The 19,523-nt window shown below is 38.5% G+C and overlaps 1 protein-coding gene across 4 annotated transcripts in view; it reads right to left on the bottom strand.

Moving 5' to 3' along the window:
- The window catches only part of LOC126185052 (WD repeat-containing protein 7), a 352,004-nt gene that overhangs the window by 158,379 nt on the left and 174,102 nt on the right, over nucleotides 1-19,523 (bottom strand). For 2 of the 4 annotated variants that reach the window (XM_049927808.1, XM_049927807.1), the window contains 3 exons: nucleotides 9,075-9,234; nucleotides 1,033-1,170; nucleotides 596-664 (listed from right to left, as the gene is read on the bottom strand). In XM_049927808.1, coding sequence (XP_049783765.1) covers nucleotides 596-664; nucleotides 1,033-1,170; nucleotides 9,075-9,234 — 367 coding nt within the window. The remainder of the gene's footprint in view (nucleotides 1-595; nucleotides 665-1,032; nucleotides 1,171-9,074; nucleotides 9,235-19,523) is intronic. The other 2 variants (XM_049927810.1, XM_049927809.1) reach the window with 1 other exon arrangement.

A 19,523-nucleotide genomic window follows, 5' to 3' on the forward strand; every position in this document is an offset into this window, starting at 1 on the left:
GATCACTGCCCTGATGCTTTGGAAGTGTAGTACAAAGAATCACACAAAAAGTAAATTTAGATCTCTCTGCCCCACTCACTGTGGAAATAATTGCCAAACAGGCACATGTGCACCCATTACAAGCAAGTTGTTTCTCTGACTACAGATTTGTTTGAGCAAACTCCATGTAAATTCCTCTCTAAATAGTATGCCTTTCTGAGACAAAATGCTATGTTTCAGACAAGTAATAGCTAAACTATGACAAGATAACAAGCCAGAGGATAACAGCACTACTGATGCTATATTTACGAAACACAGGCACATAAACCAGAGTGATGCTGAATACATTTTTTGAAGCATTTCAATGACAAAGTTTCAAGCAGGAAGGTTTGTTACAAGACTACATACAATACCAACATGCACTAAGATATTTCAGCATATTAAAAGCAAAGTATAATTAACACCAAACACTGTCATAAAAGAGAAATGCAGTGAACATCAATTCACACAACACAGATTTTTATCTGTTAACATGTATCTGCAAAGCTATCACACTGCTCAAAAGTCTACTGAAAGCATTCAGTATGCAGCAAAAATGACAAGTAGGGAGTTGTACCATGTCGATCCTTTTCCTTGAGGATGCGCTCCACATCACCCGCCTTGTCCTTGACCCGACCAAAGAAATCTGGACAGGGTCACACTTAGATTAGAAGGCTGTCATGAAATGTGACACATGAAACAAATATAAGCTGAACAATACAAAGAAACTGATCACAGTCGCAATAATTTGATTTCAATGGATACAGTTTGCTAAATCAGTAAGAATAATGTTCACATATTACCCTGTTAATTGTTCCGAATTTTTAATATTACAGTCACAGACAAATCAGATATGTCAACAATTTGCTTTATTCTTTAAGTACATTAATATCTGTCGTATAAAGTATATGGAATGGTGAAAGAGGTGGGAGTATATGGATCACAAAAGTGACATTTTTGTAGCCTACAGGAATTTTCCACATACATTTTTAATAAAGCCAATTTTTTACTAACCTGCTATCTTCTTGTGAGCATCTGGTGATGCAGACTGTGTGAGGGCAGCCACTTTCTGATACTCAGCTTGATTGATGAGCCCTTGTGCTTCGAGGGTACCAGGGGACATAGTACTGTACTCTTCCTGCAGCAATTGCACTGTAATATTTTTTAATTTTAGTTTACAAGTTATTACACTTATTTTTATTTTTCATCAGATGGTCTTTATTAAGCACACAACTAGTTTTGCGTTTACTTTTATTTTAACTTGATGGAATTCATTAAAAAAAAATGTTCTATCCTTGCACAAAACTAGCTATTCAGTCTTTGACATAATTTTAAACATCACAATTTTGATATGACTGAAATGACAGGTACGCACATTTCAATACAAATTTCAGATGGTAACATTTTCAAATAGGAGTTGAATGTTTATGTGCTAGTCATTTGGATGACATCCGTGAAGTAAGGTGGAGTGACATGTAGGCATAACAGAATGGCAGATAGGAGCTACTGTGTCTGGACACGCACGTGACCAAACTGTGACTGAAATTGACCAATTTGTTTGTGTAGCAATGAGAAGTGTCCAATGTTCCTACAACGCATGGTGCACCACTCACAGTCATCTAACATGGTGCAAGAACAGTAGTTGTACAAAGATCCAAACTGACATGAAACAATATTATGAAAAGGACAGTCACTACTCACCATATAGCGGAGATGCTGAGTCACAGATAGGCACAACAAAAGACCGTCACAAATAAAGCTTACTGCTTCAGTTATGTATGGCATTCCTGAAGAAATCTGTGGAGTCTTACTCACTGAATTGATGTCATTGTCAACGATAGAGGCAATATTACTACAGTGATGCCTCCTGGAGATTATTAATTTTCTTACTGGTGTGCATAGAATCTATGGTCTGTCAGTTTGCATAATTCCCAGAATGGTTAAATACGGAAACCACAGATGATTACCAAAATACAAGAAACAGCTTAAACAACACAACTGATAATGGAGTGAACCACATTAACATCTCACTCAACCTGATTGGATGCTCTGCAAAATGTACACATGATCTGTGTGCACAACCTGTGAACATTTTCTTGAAGCATTTTGTTATCATTTGTCTCGCAGTGCAGCACATAATTCCTTTAGTCATAATGAAGATGAGAAAACTCCACTAGATTCTGCACTCATCAGATTTTCTCCTCTAAAATTGTCAACACAGGCTCAATAATGTTCAAGGACAGTAACTGCACGGACCAGAGGAGATGTTTTCCAGCTTCTCTGGAATGAATATTTCACTCTACAGTGGAGTGTGCACTGTTATGAAACTTCCTGGCAGATGGAAATTGTGTGTCAGACCAGGATTCAACCCGTGGAACTTTTCGTTTCATGGATAAGGCAAGAGTTTTTGTGTTTGAGGCTCAATCAGACATACAGGACCCAGTAGTGTTAACAGGACCATTATTTTAGTAGATAGTGTCTTTGTTAGGGACTAATGTATGACCACTTGGCCACGTAAAATACTCACAAAATCTTTAGTCATATTACGTCAGATTAGTGAATCTATGGTCCACATTAACACTTGACCATAAGTTGATCTGAGCATCTGTCATGCTTAAATGCAATCTGCTTTTGGGCAAGATAAGAAGGATCACTCTGATCATAACACTTTATTTAAATCATTAACAGCTCTTACTGCCCAGTCTCAGCAAGTGAATCCAGTCTCAGAAGTGATCAGTCCTCTCATAATCAATCTGTGCAGCTTGAATTGCACGGCAGTAACAGTAATAAACTGTCAGATACGGTAACTGATTTTTGTGTCACATTTGTTCTTTGCGAAAATCTACTTCAGCTCTGGAAATCTACATCATTTAGACTTAATCTTTCTTTTTTTAATGATAAGAGCATACACAGGTTATGGCAAGACACCATATATGATGCATTTGCTTTCAGTATCTTCAGAGACATACTACACTAATAGCACTGAAATCAACATTGTTGTTCAAACTAACAAGTACTTATAAAGTCGATAGTAGCCCTTGAGGCAGCTAAGTCATAACACTCCTTGTTTCTCCCCAACTGTAATAGATACGAAGATGCCATTTGGACAGTGAATTGCAGGGACGAGGCTACTTGAATACATCACATTTCATGTTTGTGCTACTTTTATTACAGAGATATGAGGCCATCCTTATTTTTTTTTTTTTATGGAACCCTATGTTAAATTCTAGCGTAACATGATGGGATTAAAAAGACGGTTTCAAATATGTGTATATCATAATATTTAGGCAAATAGTTTTTGAGACACAGATATGTTCTTGTATCATGTTAATCCTTTGAAGCAGCATTGTCCAATGTGACCTTTCCTGTTGTCCAGAGTACATGGTAAACGTCACGAGTCTGTCCTTACACAAACACGCCCATTTACCCGAGAATAGTAATACATACTGCGATATTTTGTGCAAAAATTAACTAATGATTTCGCGCAAATATTATTCAGTTATTTGACAACTGTGACACCAAAATAGAAGACACCATACAGTATTTAAATATTACAAGATGTTAATACATTTTAAGTAACAGAAATACAAATGTAAATGGGGAGGCCCTTATCGGTCAAAATTATTTCATATGTATTTGTTTTTTATTTGAAAATATTTACTATTGATCACAATATGAAGCAAATACACACGAAGATGCAAAATACATACTGTACACAATACAAACTTTACTGAAGCTTGTGCTCAAAATGCTTCTCCTCTGCTGCAATGCACATTTGTAGTCGCAGTTCGAATGATTTGTAAACGGCTGCGAGGGTGTCACGTGAGATATCAGCGCACGCTTCGATGATACGTTGCTTCATATCGTCTGGCGTAGTTGGTATTTGAGCATACACTTTATATTTGATTGCTCCCCACAGAAAAAAAATCAAGAGGGGTCCAATCAGGAGACTGCGCTGGCCACTTCACTTCAGCACGTTGTCCTATCCAACAATCCAGGAACTTTTCATTCAACAGCTCTGTAGCCACACAGGAAGAGTAAGCAGGACAGCCATCATGTTGGAACCACATGCACTGACGCACAGTTAGTGGTACCTCTTCCAGCAAAATGGGCAGAATGTTTCGCAGGAACTGTGCATAGTTATTGCCATTTAGTACACCCGGAATGATGTACGGCCCCACAATGACATTTATGACGATGCCATACCACACGTTAACACTCCAAGGTTGCTGATGCTGTACCCGTCGAAGCCAATGAGGGTTCTCTATTGACCAGTAATGCATATTATGCACATTCACATACTGTGGTTGGTAATAGTTGCTTCATCAGTAAAAAGCAGTCACTGAAAAAACGTTGGATCATCTTGTAGGTGCTGCAGAGCAAACAGGCAAAATTCCTGGCACCGTTCGAAATCCACACCGGAAAGTGCTTGATGTAATGAGAGCTGAAATGGGTAAAATCTATGGCAGTGCAATATGCATAGAACACTTCTCTGACTTATACCACATTCCGAGGCGATACGGTGTGACGAAACAGTAGGGTCGTTATGTGTCAACGCTAGAACGCCCTCTTCATGTACCTCGCCAGTTGCAGTTTTCTGCCTTGTCCTCTGTATGGTGTTCCATGATCCCGATTCAAGTTGTTTCTTGTGCAATACATGCAAGAAGCTGGTGCATAGGATGTTCATGATCAGGATACAGCTCTCCATATCGCTTTATTGCTCTAACAGCATTTTTTCTGCTTTCATCTACACTAGAAGAATATCAAACTTTTCTTCGTTGGTGTACATGTCTGCTCCAAGAAATTGTGATGGAAATGCAATGTCTCATCACCCCAGCAGCACATTTATACCCTTCTCCTTTCCAGCTACCTCGTGCATCACCTTGCGGCGTTATCGAGAGGCAGGAAAACAATGGGTGGGAGGTGGCAGGAAGAGGGGTTGATGTGGTTAGCTAGCAGCTCAGAGAGAGGGAGCCAGTCTCTTAACAAGGTATGCAGGAAAGAAGGGTGGCACGTGCATGGGTTAGGCATGTCGACATGGGTGTTGGTGTCAGTGGAGAATGGCGCACAATGAAGGTGACATGGAGACATGAACTCTAAGAGGTTGACAGGGCAAGAATGGGGGGAAACTGTTGAGTGGAGGGTATGGGAACAGTGGGTTAATGGAGATTACAGCTAGGAGGATTACGGGAGCAAAGGATGTGTTGATAACTCCCATCTGTGTAGTTCAGAAAAGCTGGTGGAAGGAAGGATCCAGATGGCCTTGAATTTGAAGCTGCCATTGAAATTCAAAATGTTGCACCCAGATGCATGTCATGCCACCCAGTGGTCAACTTTATAATGTTTTGTAGATTCCACTTCATACATAAAGTTTTGAAATAATAAAGTAAAGTGTAGGAAGAAACAATACACAATATACGAAAATCTCAGCTCCTAAAACTCAAGAAGAAATCATGTGCAAAGCACAGGGCGAATCTTAGGGAATGTAATTAATCCACGAAAGAAGTAGCTTACGAAATATTTGTTTGATCAATTCTTGAGTATTGATCACTAGTTTGGGATAATTACCAGGTTGGATTAATAGAAGATATGGTTGGGATCCAACGGTGAGCAGCATGTTTCATCACAATATCATTTGGTTGGTGTGAGTATTACGGAGATGCTCAACAAATTCCAGTGACAGGAACTACAAGAGAAACGTCGTGCATCATGGACAGGTTTACTATTGAAACCTAAAAGAATATGTTTCAGAGAAAGACAGGCAACATACTATTTCCTCCCCCACGGAATAAACACAACATGAAAATCTGAGACTTCAAAGCTAATATGGAAGTTTACTGACACTCATGTTACCTATGCAGCACTTGTGAATGGAACAGATAAGAGGATAAGGTATAGTGACGCCAGAAGTACCCTCCATCACACACTATAAGATCGCTTACAAATTATATATGTAGATGTACATGTGCAGAGCAAGTTAGTCTCCTGCTTTTGTTGACAACGAAAAGAGAAACATGTTATCAGAAGATGTGAAAAGTTATATGCTGTGCCTAACAATTAAAAATCTCTTGTTTCTTTTAAGTGGAAATATTATCTATTGATGAAATTTACACCACAGACACCATGGGTGATTTGCAAATAAAAATGAAATGCAGCTATAAAAAAACTCTCATTGACGTAAAGAAAAACAGTAACAGCTGCTGTTGAAGGTTGCTACACGTTTTTGTATCTGGAGGGGCAGATAAGATGTAAAAATATATTCTTGCAGTGTAAATACAGATATCTCAATATGTATCTTAAGAACTTTACTATTGAAACCTAAAAGAATATGTTTCAGAGAAAGACAGGCAACATACTATTTCCTCCCCCACGGAATAAACACAACATGAAAATCTGAGACTTCAAAGCTAATATGGAAGTTTACTGACACTCATGTTACCTATGCAGCACTTGTGAATGGAACAGATAAGAGGATAAGGTATAGTGACGCTAGAAGTACCCTCCATCACACACTATAAGATCGCTTACAAATTATATATGTAGATGTACATGTGCAGAGCAAGTTAGTCTCCTGCTTTTGTTGACAACGAAAAGAGAAACATGTTATCAGAAGATGTGAAAAGTTATATGCTGTGCCTAACAATTAAAAATCTCTTGTTTCTTTTAAGTGGAAATATTATCTATTGATGAAATTTACACCACAGACACCATGGGTGATTTGCAAATAAAAATGAAATGCAGCTATAAAAAAACTCTCATTGACGTAAAGAAAAACAGTAACAGCTGCTGTTGAAGGTTGCTACACGTTTTTGTATCTGGAGGGGCAGATAAGATGTAAAAATATATTCTTGCAGTGTAAATACAGATATCTCAATATGTATCTTAAGAACTTCATCCTTTGATGGAACCTGAAGTATTAGTTCATGAATTAATGAAATGCCGACCACAGATGAGACTATTGAAATCCTAGTGATCAGTTGCCAAATCATTCACAACAAAGTGCCAGAGTTCGAAGTGCTCACAAAAATCAATAGAACTCACATAATACTAGATACAGAAAGCTGGTTAAAACCTGAAATCAATGACAATGACATTTTTGATGTACATTCAAGTGTACAGGCATATCAAATGGACAGGTTGATCAGGAAGAAGGTGGTTTATTTGTTGCAGTAGACACGATATTCAAATGCATTTAGACAGAGATTGAAGCTGTGTGCAAGATTGTTTGCAAAACACTCAGTAACAAGGGCGGGCATAAACTTATAACTGGATGTTTCTATTAACCACAAGGTACACCCCCAGATATAAATGAAAAATTTAGAGAAACCCTCAGCTTAACAGGATGCATGTTCCCCAATCCTACCGTAGTACTGGAAGAGGCTTTAATCGTTTCATATCTAATTATCTTAATTTCAGTTTTATAAGTGGTGGACATGATAAGATATCCCATGAAATAACAATAAATACCTCCTATTAAAACTGTGATCATGAGACTGTTTTAGCAACAAGCATTACTAAAGTACAAAAGGCAACCAAAAAATTAGAAATATTTACATGTTCAGTGAAGTAGACAAAGAAGCAGTTGTGTTATCTCAATGCAGAACTGGACAAGTGCATGCAGAGGAACTGTGACAGAAATTTAAAAGTATAGTTGACCATACATTGGACAGATACATAAACAGTAGAACAGTTCATGATTGGGAGGGCTCTCCATGGTATACAGTCTCTCAACTGTGACTATTACACAATTGGTGTAATGCAAGGCATAAAGCTACAAATAGAGGAATGTTAAAGGAAACAAATTTGCCTGTGAAGATCACTGTGCACGAAGCCTTCAACAACTACCATAGCAGAATCTTATTGAAGGCCTCTCACAAAAAACAAAAAAATACTGGTCGTATTTAAAGGCTGTCAGTGGCATGAAAGTCAGTGTCCAGACACTCATGGATGACACAGGAACTGAAATTGAAGATTGCAAAACAAAATCAGAAATGGTTAACTCAGTTTTCAAATGTTCCTTACCAAAGGAAAATCCACAATTACTGACCCAATCTTACATCACTGCAAAGGTAAGTAATATAGATGTTAGTGTCAGCAACATTTTTCAGTTATCTATAATGAAGCACTGTCCGAAAAAAAAGCTGCACAAATATTCAGTTACATTTTGATAGATTTTAAAAGTGGGGCAAGGATTGGAAACTGCCTTTAAATGTGCAGAAAAGAAAATCTGTGCACTTCACACACAAAACTGTAATATTATATGACTATACAGAATCAATGAATCACAACTGGAATTATTGAGTCATAGAAGTACCTGGGTGCGACAATTTGCAAGGACATTGATTACAAATTATCACACAGCCTTAGTCATGCGTAAAACAAGTGCAAGGCTTCTATTCATTAGTAGGATACTGGGAAAATGCAATCAGCCACCACTGGAGATTGCTTATAACAGACTCGTGCAACCAATCCCAGAATATAGCTCAAAGGTATAGGATCAATACCAAACAGGTCTATCATGTCATATTGAACATAAACAAACATGGGCAGTGTATATGGTCATACATTTGTTTAACCTATAGGAGAATGTCACAATGATGCTGAGAAACCTGAACTGGCAGACGTGGAGATAGATAGCTACCATCTATCAGCTATCCCACTTATGAAGTTTTAGGAACCAGTTTTAAGTGAGTAATACAGATATATATTAAAACACTATGTATTGCTCACATAGGGACTACAACGTACACAGAGGCATTTAGGCATTAATTTTTCTCATGTTTCATATGTGAGTGGAACAGGAAGAAGCCCTATAAGTGGTGTAAAGTGAAGTACCCTGTGAGATTCACTGGTTTATGGCGCACGCATGTAGATGTACAATGTAAAACAAAAGATCTGGCATGATTGCAAGGATGAGAACTGTGTGAATCTTCCTTCATTCCTTGTTATTTTACTTGGAAATTATATTGCACATAACACTATTAGTCACCATTAGCCTTGTCATTGAGAACAAAGCCTACAGACCATCAAATCTAGAGAAACATTTTATGTCTTACCTATAAGAGCTTCAATGTCAAAGAAGAGGATATGAGATTCTGGATCCTTTGGATTTGTGTGAAGTCCTTGAATGGACAATGGCAATGTGCGATTTTTCTGTTGGTCTGTTCCATCCTGGTTTGTAGCATGATGTAGCTGCTGGAGCTGATGAAGTCCTCTCTAAGCAGAAGGAAAACTAAATTTTAACATCTAACATTGTAATTAATAGCAAACACACAACAATTTAATGCATAAATATTTAAGGAATATACGTAAAAAGTGCTATTTTATGACAACACACAAATTAATCCTTTCAGTGCTCTAGATGTGTTGGTATGCATCGCTGCACCTTCCACCATTTACTGCAGATGTATTAACACATGTTCACTCCTCCTTGCTCCAGGTTCTCTAGATGTGTTTACATATGCTGACTTGCTTCCCCCGTGTGGTCCAGACATGATGGGCTCCCACTCAGGTACCTTTGTTCTTTGGACTTCAAAAGTGTTGAGTCATACTTCCTTCCTGAGCACCAAGCAGCTGTTCAGCTGCTCAGTTGAGAGTCCCTGTGTGCATTCGCTGCTGTGGTAGTGTGTTCCTATTTTCATAAATATTTTTGTGAAGAAAATGGCTCACCCCTGCAGTAGTGGAGAAGAGGATATCTTTTAGATTCTCACTAGAAGCTATAACAGTGACAATTCTCTGACAGAATCATGAAGTGAGACTCCTCGACTGAGTACATCAGCTGGAACTGCACATCCGTCCTTATCTACAACAGCTGAAAGTTCTTCAAAATTTGAGGTGTTAGAAAGTGGAAGTGAAATGTTTGGGTAAAGAGCTTTCTGTAGTGAAATATCTAACTTGAAGAAAGGTGCATTTGACTCATTTTTGTAACTGTGTAGCTTGAGGAGATAAGTGTAGCATAGAGCAAGATTCTGAAGTTCTGTCGTTTTCCCTAATATTTGTGACAATCTATTGCAGATCAAAAACGTAGATTTTATGTATACAACAATCTAAGTACACCGGAATTGGTACGTTCTCAATAGTCAAGGTGGAAATAAATTAAATTTAAGGGACCTTATCCTTACATTGCTCTCTGTCTGCTTATGGCTCGTGTGGAAAAACTGAAAATTACTATTTGCCCACAGACAGACTCTTGAACACTCCAGTTTTCTGGGAAATTATGTCAAAAGAGCACTTTCTGTTGATTTTGAGAATGTTTCCTTTTAGTGACAAGTCTTTCAACACCAAAGCTCAAGTTCTTAAAAATTGGAAACATTGTGGATAAAGTGCATAAAACATTTCGAAGCATATTTTGTCCATATCAAAAGCTCTGATTGACAAAAGTCTATTATTGTTCAAAGGCCGATTACACTACTCAACAGCCACTTTGCATCTGGGATACAAATTAATATATATTTCGGTTGTTTATTCCCCAGTTGTTTATTTCCATACTTCATTTTTCACTGTTCTTTTGTTTAGATGTCTCTTCACTGATCTAGTTAGGAAGCCATATAAACTATATCCTAGTTGTCCTGTTGGTGATCAATATAAACATTCTGCACCTCATATTGCCTGCAGAGACTTACCATCACTTCAGCAAAATGGCCAAGAGGAAAATGCCAAGCCATGACATTCGCTGTTCTGATGGGGTGGTGTGAGCCTAAAGACCATTTTTGAGATAGTTAACTCTGCCATACAAACACTGCAGTGCATTCAACCTCAACTAGATATAACATAAACAATCCAAATGTATATTTAGTGCATTTGCTGGCGGCCAGAAATGAAGGATTGCCATTCCTCTCTCTAACTTGCAAGACATAGGTCTACAGGGTAGGTTCACCACATACTCCTGTTCCTGTGCCTATATGACAGCTGTGAGACTAAGAACCACTGTACAGTCCAGGAATGGCGTAAAGGAGTTTGTATGTATCTGTAAAGGAAAATGGAGGGACATCTCAAAGTTGCGCCTTATAAAGAACTTTGTGAAAGCCATGGACAAAGGAGGTTAAGCCTGTTATTATTTGAAAGAAAAGGTTTATAAATTGAGTGAAGCAAAGCTGAAAGAAATTCTATTTGCTGGGCCAAAAATAATGAAATTGATGAAAGATTCCACCTTTGGTACAAAACTCACAAATATCGAACAGGCTGATTGGTCCTCTTTCAAAGCAGTGATGAAGGGCTGTTTCGGCAACGGAAGAGATGATAACTATATTTCTGAATTATCTGTTAGACAGCTACAAGAATGAGAGCTGTAGAAAGTTAGTTAATATTCACTTTTTACATTCTCACCTTGATTTCTTTGCAGAAAATCAGAGCTGTAAGTGATGAGCATAGTGAACAATTACACCAAAACATCCATACGATGGCACACCATTATCGAGGTCACTGGGAACTTTTGATGATGGGTAACTACTGCTGTGGTCTTGTTAGGGACAGTGATAAAATGGCAAACAAAATAAGTGCACCTTTGCCACATTTTTCGAATACCAAATAAGATTAAAGTTGAAACTATGTTGTGAACTAATTTAGACCTACTGTTGGTGTCATATCCATATACACACATAAAAAGTATTCAGTTATAAAGTTATGAATATGTATTTCCTGTTTATTTTTATTCTTTCAACATTCAACAGTACCACCAAACAGGGTGATTTCGGATGATTTCGTCGTTATTTTGATTGTAACTTTAGTATATATTGTTAGATTAAATTGATTGTTATGGAAGTGGTAAGGTATATGTATAACGAATAAAATGTTCCAGAACTAGAAAGTGTATATTGTAGGTATATTTATCTGAGGCAGTTAAATAAAGTGTCCGAAGTCACCCCATGGATTGGGGTGATTTTGGACACATGTGTTTTTTAAATCTCTGCCTGAAGTTATAGTATATAGAGGGTGAATTCGGACAGTTACTGCTTTTTTTTTTAAATTTCTACATACTTTTTATTTGATTTTGGTGACACTTTACACATTTTAAGGTAGCCTTTTGTTACAAATAAGTGATATGGAATGATACAATGAATTTTATATATCACAGATTCGATTTTATTTTGCATGATTTTAAATAAAATTTTTATACAGTTATTAACTGAAATATTAGAAACAGACAGAAACAAACAAAGTAACTTAACTAAAAGGTCAAAATAATTTTCCTCACTCATCATTCTAAATTAAGTTGCAAACACTTTAAATAAACGATTGTCTTCGATTCTAAAGCACATCGTCTTGAAAAATGAACATTCCGCTCTTCTCAACTGGTGTGGGAAGTACTCTCAAAATTCGCAATTTGTGTATTGTGTCTTCATTGGGGACATTAGGAAACACAAATACGTTTTTACTGTTCTTGTGTGGGCGCAAGAATTTCACACTTACTTCCGTAACACCAACATTTGTGGCCACTCCAACATACTGCCTCGTTTGCTCCTTGTTTCCACGTTTATATTTGTACTGTGCAACAAGAAAAGCCTCTTCTTTCAGCAGTAAAACTTCACTGGATGATGTGTTGTTTTCACTTTCACTACTGCTAGAAGCACTGTCACTTGTTTCAGCACTGTTTTCGTTTCCTTGAAAATCTCGGCCAGTGATTGATTTTCCAGGTTGAATGTCTAGTTTGCGGTGGCGGAGGGAGCTACCAAGCTTATTTGGAGGATAACAAATTTCTTTGAGCATTTCTTCAAAAGTGGAAGACCATGCATCTGCGTTGCTTTGCTGGCTCTCCTCATTATCAGGCAATTTTTGTAAGACATGATATGGATCAAAAGGGATTAGGCCTGTGACGCGAAATCCACTCTTTATGTTTTCCTTGGAGTTTGCTGAAATCTTAGTCAGTGTCTGCTTCAGAAGAGATGGGAAGGCATCCTTGGAAATGGTCCTACGAGTGTGTTTCTTTCAATCATTAATACAGCTCGCCACGCTACTTTCAATGGCCTGAAGAAGTGGTTGGAGGAGTTGCGTGCTATTGGGGGGGAAGGAGAATGAAAGAAATATTGTTCCACTCACACTCTTCAATAACACATAAAGACACGTGACTGGATAAGTTGTCTCCAATCATGACTGTTGGCCCATTTTGCCTCTTCAAATAGGGCAAAGCGATTGTAAAGAACCAGTCTTCAAATACTGGCAGTTCAAACAATCCATTTTTGTTCCTATTGAAACGGGTTCCTTGGGGTCCACCTCCTTCCCATGTGTCCCACAAATGCTCTAATTTGTAAAGGACATATGGAGGAAGCAGTTTACCATCAGCACTAGCTGCCATCATTATTGAGACACTAGATTTTGACGAGTCCATCACTTTTTCAGCATGCTTACTCCCTCGTTTCATAATTATCTGCTGCTTGCCTGGATCATCTGACATGTTGGTTTCATCATGGTTGATCATGTTGCTAGGTGGGAGATTTCCCAGCTTTGCCTTGATATTGGAGAAAAACATCTTAACAGTTTCTTTGTTCACTCCTACACGAGCTCATTTAATATTTTCACTTCAGCGAACGGAAGGATTTTCTGACTGTCGTTTGAGGAATAAATGCACCCATTCTTCTCCTGGCAAATTATTACAAAATTTCTTCTCTTTTTGGCCAGATTTATCAAGGCAGCCTTTAAGTAAATATCTAATATCCAATTTAGTGAAGGGAAATCCCCAATGTGCAGCCCTCAAGATACCTTGCTTCATCATGTCCTTCTTCTTCTTCTTCTTCTTCTTCTTCTTCTTCATTTAGCACTGGCTGTCCTCTCATTTTTTTCGGATGTGCTTCCTGCACTTTATTTTGTAGGGTTGATTTAGGTATACCATACAAATCACATGTTTTTCTGCATAATTTACCACGCTGAATATCATGAACAGCTTTATCTCAAAGTTCCGGGTCATAATTACACTATACTGTAGCACCTCTCCTGCTCTTATACGTTCTTAGCATTTTCTGAAATCACCCCACACAGTACACTGTTTTACAAAAACCATCATTATTTTATAACCTCGCACGAGAAACTCGACAAACTTGTACAGAAATTGTCTCGATACTGTTAGCTACTGAGCGCGTCGACAATTACGGTTAAAATAACTTCCCGCTCGGAGCAACAATAGAAAGTTTCCACTTTACGATTCTGCATGGATTTTTAACACTGAGACTGTTCATCAATTATTCACCTAGGGAAACAATATGGCAAAGAGCAAATAAGCCATACTGTCCGAATTCGCACCGGTGTCCGAAATCACCCCGTTTGATGGTACTGTTTTTTATTCTACTGTATATCTAGGAAATATAAAGTGATACAGAAAAACTGATTTTACCAGTGAATTTAACACCCCAAAATTAAAGGTAAAGCGCCCTTTAACAAAGCAGATGCAGAAAAAAAAGTTTAAATTTGCTGATTAGTATTATTACGCAAACAGTATATTCTCTCATGGAACGTGGGAACCCTATTTATGTCAAAAACTGGTATTTGAGCCTAGACCTGTTGTTCTAGCTTCATAACCATGGAACATCCGCATGTGTTACTGTTCATAAAAATGGGCAGAACAGGCCCAAACCACAGGACAAATTGAAACGAGGAGAAATCCAGCTTATGTCCACTGATACGAGGGCTATCCACAAAGTACATTATGTTTTGGAATTAAAAATAAATAAAGTATTGGAAATTTTTTGTATTATATACAGATGAAAGCCACACTTAAATACTACTTTTCTACATAGTTGCCATTTAAATTAAGGCACTTATCGTAGCGATGGACGAGCTTGGAAATTCCTTCATCGTAAAATTCGGCTGCCTGCGCCTTCAACCACGTGGTTACCTCTTCTTGAAGCTGTGCGTCGTCATCAAAACGCTGCATAGCCAACCACTTCTTCATTGCTGGGAATAAGTGGAAGTCACTTGGTGCCACGTCGGGACTGTACGACGGATGAGGAAACAACTCCCACTTAAAAGATTCAAGAACTTCATGAGTGGCATTTGCCGTGTGGGCCCGGGCGTTGTCGTGAATCAGCAAGATCTTTGAGCCCAACTTTCCCCTGCGCTTGTTTTGTATTGCTCTTCTGAGGTTGTGCAGAGTTTAGCAATACCTTTGAGAGTTTATTGTAGTGCCTCTTTCCAAGAACTCCACAAAAATCACACCTTTTCTGTCCCAGAAGACAGTCACCATCACCTTCCTTGCCGACATTGTCTGCATGCATTTCTTGGGTTTTTGGGGGGAATTTGTGTGCCCCCACTGCATTGACTGCAATTTTGTCTTGCAGTTCACATGCTTAACCCATGTTTCATCACCAGTAACGATGTGATTGAGTAATGAGTCGCCATCTTTCTCGTAAGCGTCCAAAAACGTTAACGCTGCAGCCATTCACTGATTTTTGTGAATCTCTGTCAAGATTTTTGGTATCCATCTTGCACAAAACTTGTGGTAACCAAGCTTTTCGGTAATGATTTTGTGCAACAAACTTCGTGAAATTTGTGGAAAACTCATAGATAGTTCCGTTATTGTGAAATTACGGTTTTCACGGACCACGGCATCGACTTTTTCGACAAGTCCGGCAGTCACTATACTGGGTCTTCCACCTCGCTCTTCGTCGTGAACGTTAGTTCGGCCATTTTTAAATTTTATGACCCATTGACGCACTCCACCTTCAGTGATTATGTTGTCCCCATACACTTCACAAAGCTGCCAATAGATTTCTATCGGTGTACAGTTTTTTTGCAGTCAGAAACCTTATTACAGCATGCACTTCACACTTCACGGCATTTTCAATTAACGCTGACATTTCAAACTGTCACAGTAACTCAACGGAGTACAGCACGAACCTCTCACTAGCACGGCAGGATGCCGACTGAGCGGCGGAATGCCATGACACCAAGATGGCCGCGCTAGCCCCGCCCCTAACGGACACAAACGAAAATGTAATGTACTTTGTGGATAGCCCTCGTATAATGCTTGCCATGAAATGGTACAATAAAAAAGAAGTGTGGATGTTGGCCACTTGTAATACCACAGAACTGTCTGAGACACGAAAGACGGACAGGAACACTGGTGAAAGAATCATGAAATCACAATGAGTTCCAGATTACAACTCCAGTATGGGAACAACTGACTGCAATGACATGCTACTAAATTCAGTGAAACCAGTGCAGAAGACCGAACTAATACAAAAATTTATTTTCTGATGTCTTGAACCTGTGCATTTTAAAGGCTCATGCTCTCCACACAGTAGTAACAAGGTGAAAAATGACAATAGCCGAGTTCCAACTGCCTCTGGTAAGAGAACTTCACGATGCTTATGCCAAAGAATGGAGGAACGCTGGTAGAGGAAGGTCTTCTGACAATGAATATCCTTTAAATTTACCGAGTGGCATTTTCCAGATCACACAAGGCACAACTTTGAAACATGTAATGTACCAATTTGTATTGTGCCAAATTTCAAGGCTTATCTTATACAAACTTCATAGATTTCAGATTCTGCAATATATGCTTAGAACATAAAGTACAAAAATTAAAAACATAGCACTCACTGCATCACTGAACCAAAAGGTATCACAATGATGTGACAAATGTCTTGCGATACCTCCTACTACTGTGTCGTGCCTCCTTTTCCCTCGTGTAGTGCAGCAACTTTATGTGGCATGGACTCAACAGGTCCTTGTAAGCCTCTGCAGAAATACTGAGCTTTGGTGTCTCTATTGCCATCCATAATCGCGAATTTGTTGCCAGTGCAGGTTTTTGTGCATTAACTGACCTCTTGATTATGTCCCATATATGTTCAATGCGATTCATATCAGGCGATCTGGGTGGGCAAATCATTCACTCAAACTGTCCAGAATGTTCTTCAAAGCAGTCATGAACAACTGTGGCCCAGTGACATGTTTGGGAACATGAAGTCCATGAATGGTTGAAAATGGTCTCCAAATAGTCGAACATAACAATTTCCAGACAATGATCAGTTCAGCTGGCCCAAAGTACCCAGTCCATTACATGTTAACACAGCTCACACCATTATGGAGCCACTACCAGCTTTCACAGCGTCTTGTTGACAACTTCGGCTCATGGCTTTGTGCGGTCTGCACCACACACAAACCCAACCATCAGCTCTAACCAACTGAAAGGAGGATGTATCTGACCAGGTCACGTTTTCCAGTCTGCTAGGGTCCAACCGATATGGCCACCAAACCAGGAGAAGCGCTGTAGACGATGTCGTGCTGTTAGTAAAGACACTCGCGTCAGTCATCTGCGGCATAGCCTGTTAACATCAATTTGGTTGCACTCTCCTAACAGATATGTTCATCATACATTCTACATTGATTTCTGCACTTATTTCACACAGTGTTGCTTGTCTGTTAGCACTGACAACTGTACACAAACGCAGCTGTTCTCATCTGTGGAGTGAAGGCCATCAGCCACTGCATTGTCTGTCGTGAGAAGCAATGCCTGAAATTTGGTATGCTCAACACACTCTTGACACCGCAGATCTCAGAATATTGAATTCTTTAACTACAGTGGAAATTCAATTTTTTTGTTCTCCGATTTTATGTTTCTCACAGTTCTACAACATCAATTTGTAGCCCCTCTGAAAAGATCATAAGATCAATACTAAAAATTCCCTGTTTTTATGTTTCTTCTTAATAAAGTTTACTCAATTCTACATTCTTACTTGACATCTCGCTTGACTTCATTCCATTTTCTTCCTATTGACATCTGAGGTGACTTAATGAGTTACAAGTGGCACACAACACAGACGGTCCGCACCGTGGGTGGTGGTGGACTTAAAGGAATATTTTATGCTGGTGCAGAGAGGGGAGACACGAGGGAAGAAATTCTTATGCAATCCATGGTCAGCATTTCCTACAATATTTGCAGTTTTTAGCTTCACCATGCAATAATGATGGGTCGAGTACATTTGATACTACTTTTTGCAGGAACTGACATAATCATAACGTGGTGGCACTACGAAGGCGACCAGGAATGAGACTATCAATTTGTCGATCACTATAGCATCGAGTTGATGTTTATTAGCAACAGGAGAATCTCAGCTGTAGCTAAAACTCTTTAGGGGAATATATTCATAGTTGCACAATGTGTGAAATATTTGTGACAAGGGAGAATATGAATGTTATTGCTCATTATTTCACTTGCAGCAATTTAAGCTGTCCTCTTAGATTCCTGTCTAACCACACACTAGGAAATAGCCACATATTCAGAAACAACGAAAAAACAGCAAAGTATTTGTGACAAGGAACAATATGAATTTTATTGCTGCTCATTTCACTCACATAAATGTAAGCTGTTCTCTTAGGTTTCTGCCTAACCACACACTTGGAAATGGCTACACATTCACAACAAACAAGTAAATGTTAATTTCATCCTTCTTTCTCTAACCTGTCAGAAATGTTTAACAACATCGAATACTGCAGAACACATTGTATTATGATCATAATGAACATGATGACAATGCTAAGTTAAGAAAAAAAAAATAATGGGATGCATCGAGTTGCAAACCTCTAACACACCTAACCATGATGTTATCCCTTACGATAACAGCTTACTCCTCTGAATCTTGTATTGCACATTAGTTATCACAAAATATCTGGAAGCCTTACATGATTGATGCCTTATTGATTGACAATTAATGATAAGTGTGACATATTTGTGACATGGTACTTTCAATGCACCACTGTTTTGAAATGGCATACTGTGCACTTACGTCACACCCTACGAAGGAAATGAATAACTGAAATGAACACAGTTCACACAGGGGTTGTTCACAAGTGCTCGCAAAGGACTATAGTCTAAAGCCAATTAGTGATGTCACCACTAAAACCAGTGCGAAGCCACGTCCACACCGCCACTGAAAACATTTTTCTGTTGGAAATATTATTTCCTACAGCGTTTTGAATCTGTGTATGACTTTGTTTCATGCCACTGTTTCCGTCCTCACTGGCAGAGAACATTTCTCACTGTACTCGCATTGTTTGCAATGCTATTTGTTGTATTGTTTTCATATTGTCTGCCATGTCATGTATGCAGCCACGGAAACTGTAATACATGCTGCCACATTACTAATACTCGAAGGTTCGTGCAAACAAAATAATAGACATCATCATCATCATCATCATCATCCATTCCTTTCTTATTTATTTATCATGCCTTGTGACCTGAAGGCCATAAGAATCTCTCAGTGTTTCGTAGTTTTACAGAACAAAGTTGCATTCATCAGAGAATTTCACAATTGGTTTCAAAAGTAAATTATTATTATGATAATGAGTTTGTATAGCAGCTGGTAATGGTTGATAAAATCAGATTAGTTGTTGTATGAAATCAATTTGTTGGTTTGCATACTGTCATCATCCTTGGTGAGTGAAAACATACTACAGAACAACTGGTCGCAAAAACTTGCTACATGTAGGAAATGAGTATGGAAGCCAGTTTTAGTTTCTGTAATTTCACTTGGATATCATCTAATGATTTTGAATTTCTGACAAATATCGTATCA

The sequence above is a fragment of the Schistocerca cancellata genome, chromosome 4 (genome assembly GCF_023864275.1).
Source record: "Schistocerca cancellata isolate TAMUIC-IGC-003103 chromosome 4, iqSchCanc2.1, whole genome shotgun sequence".
NCBI classification, from domain to species: Eukaryota; Metazoa; Arthropoda; class Insecta; order Orthoptera; family Acrididae; genus Schistocerca; species Schistocerca cancellata.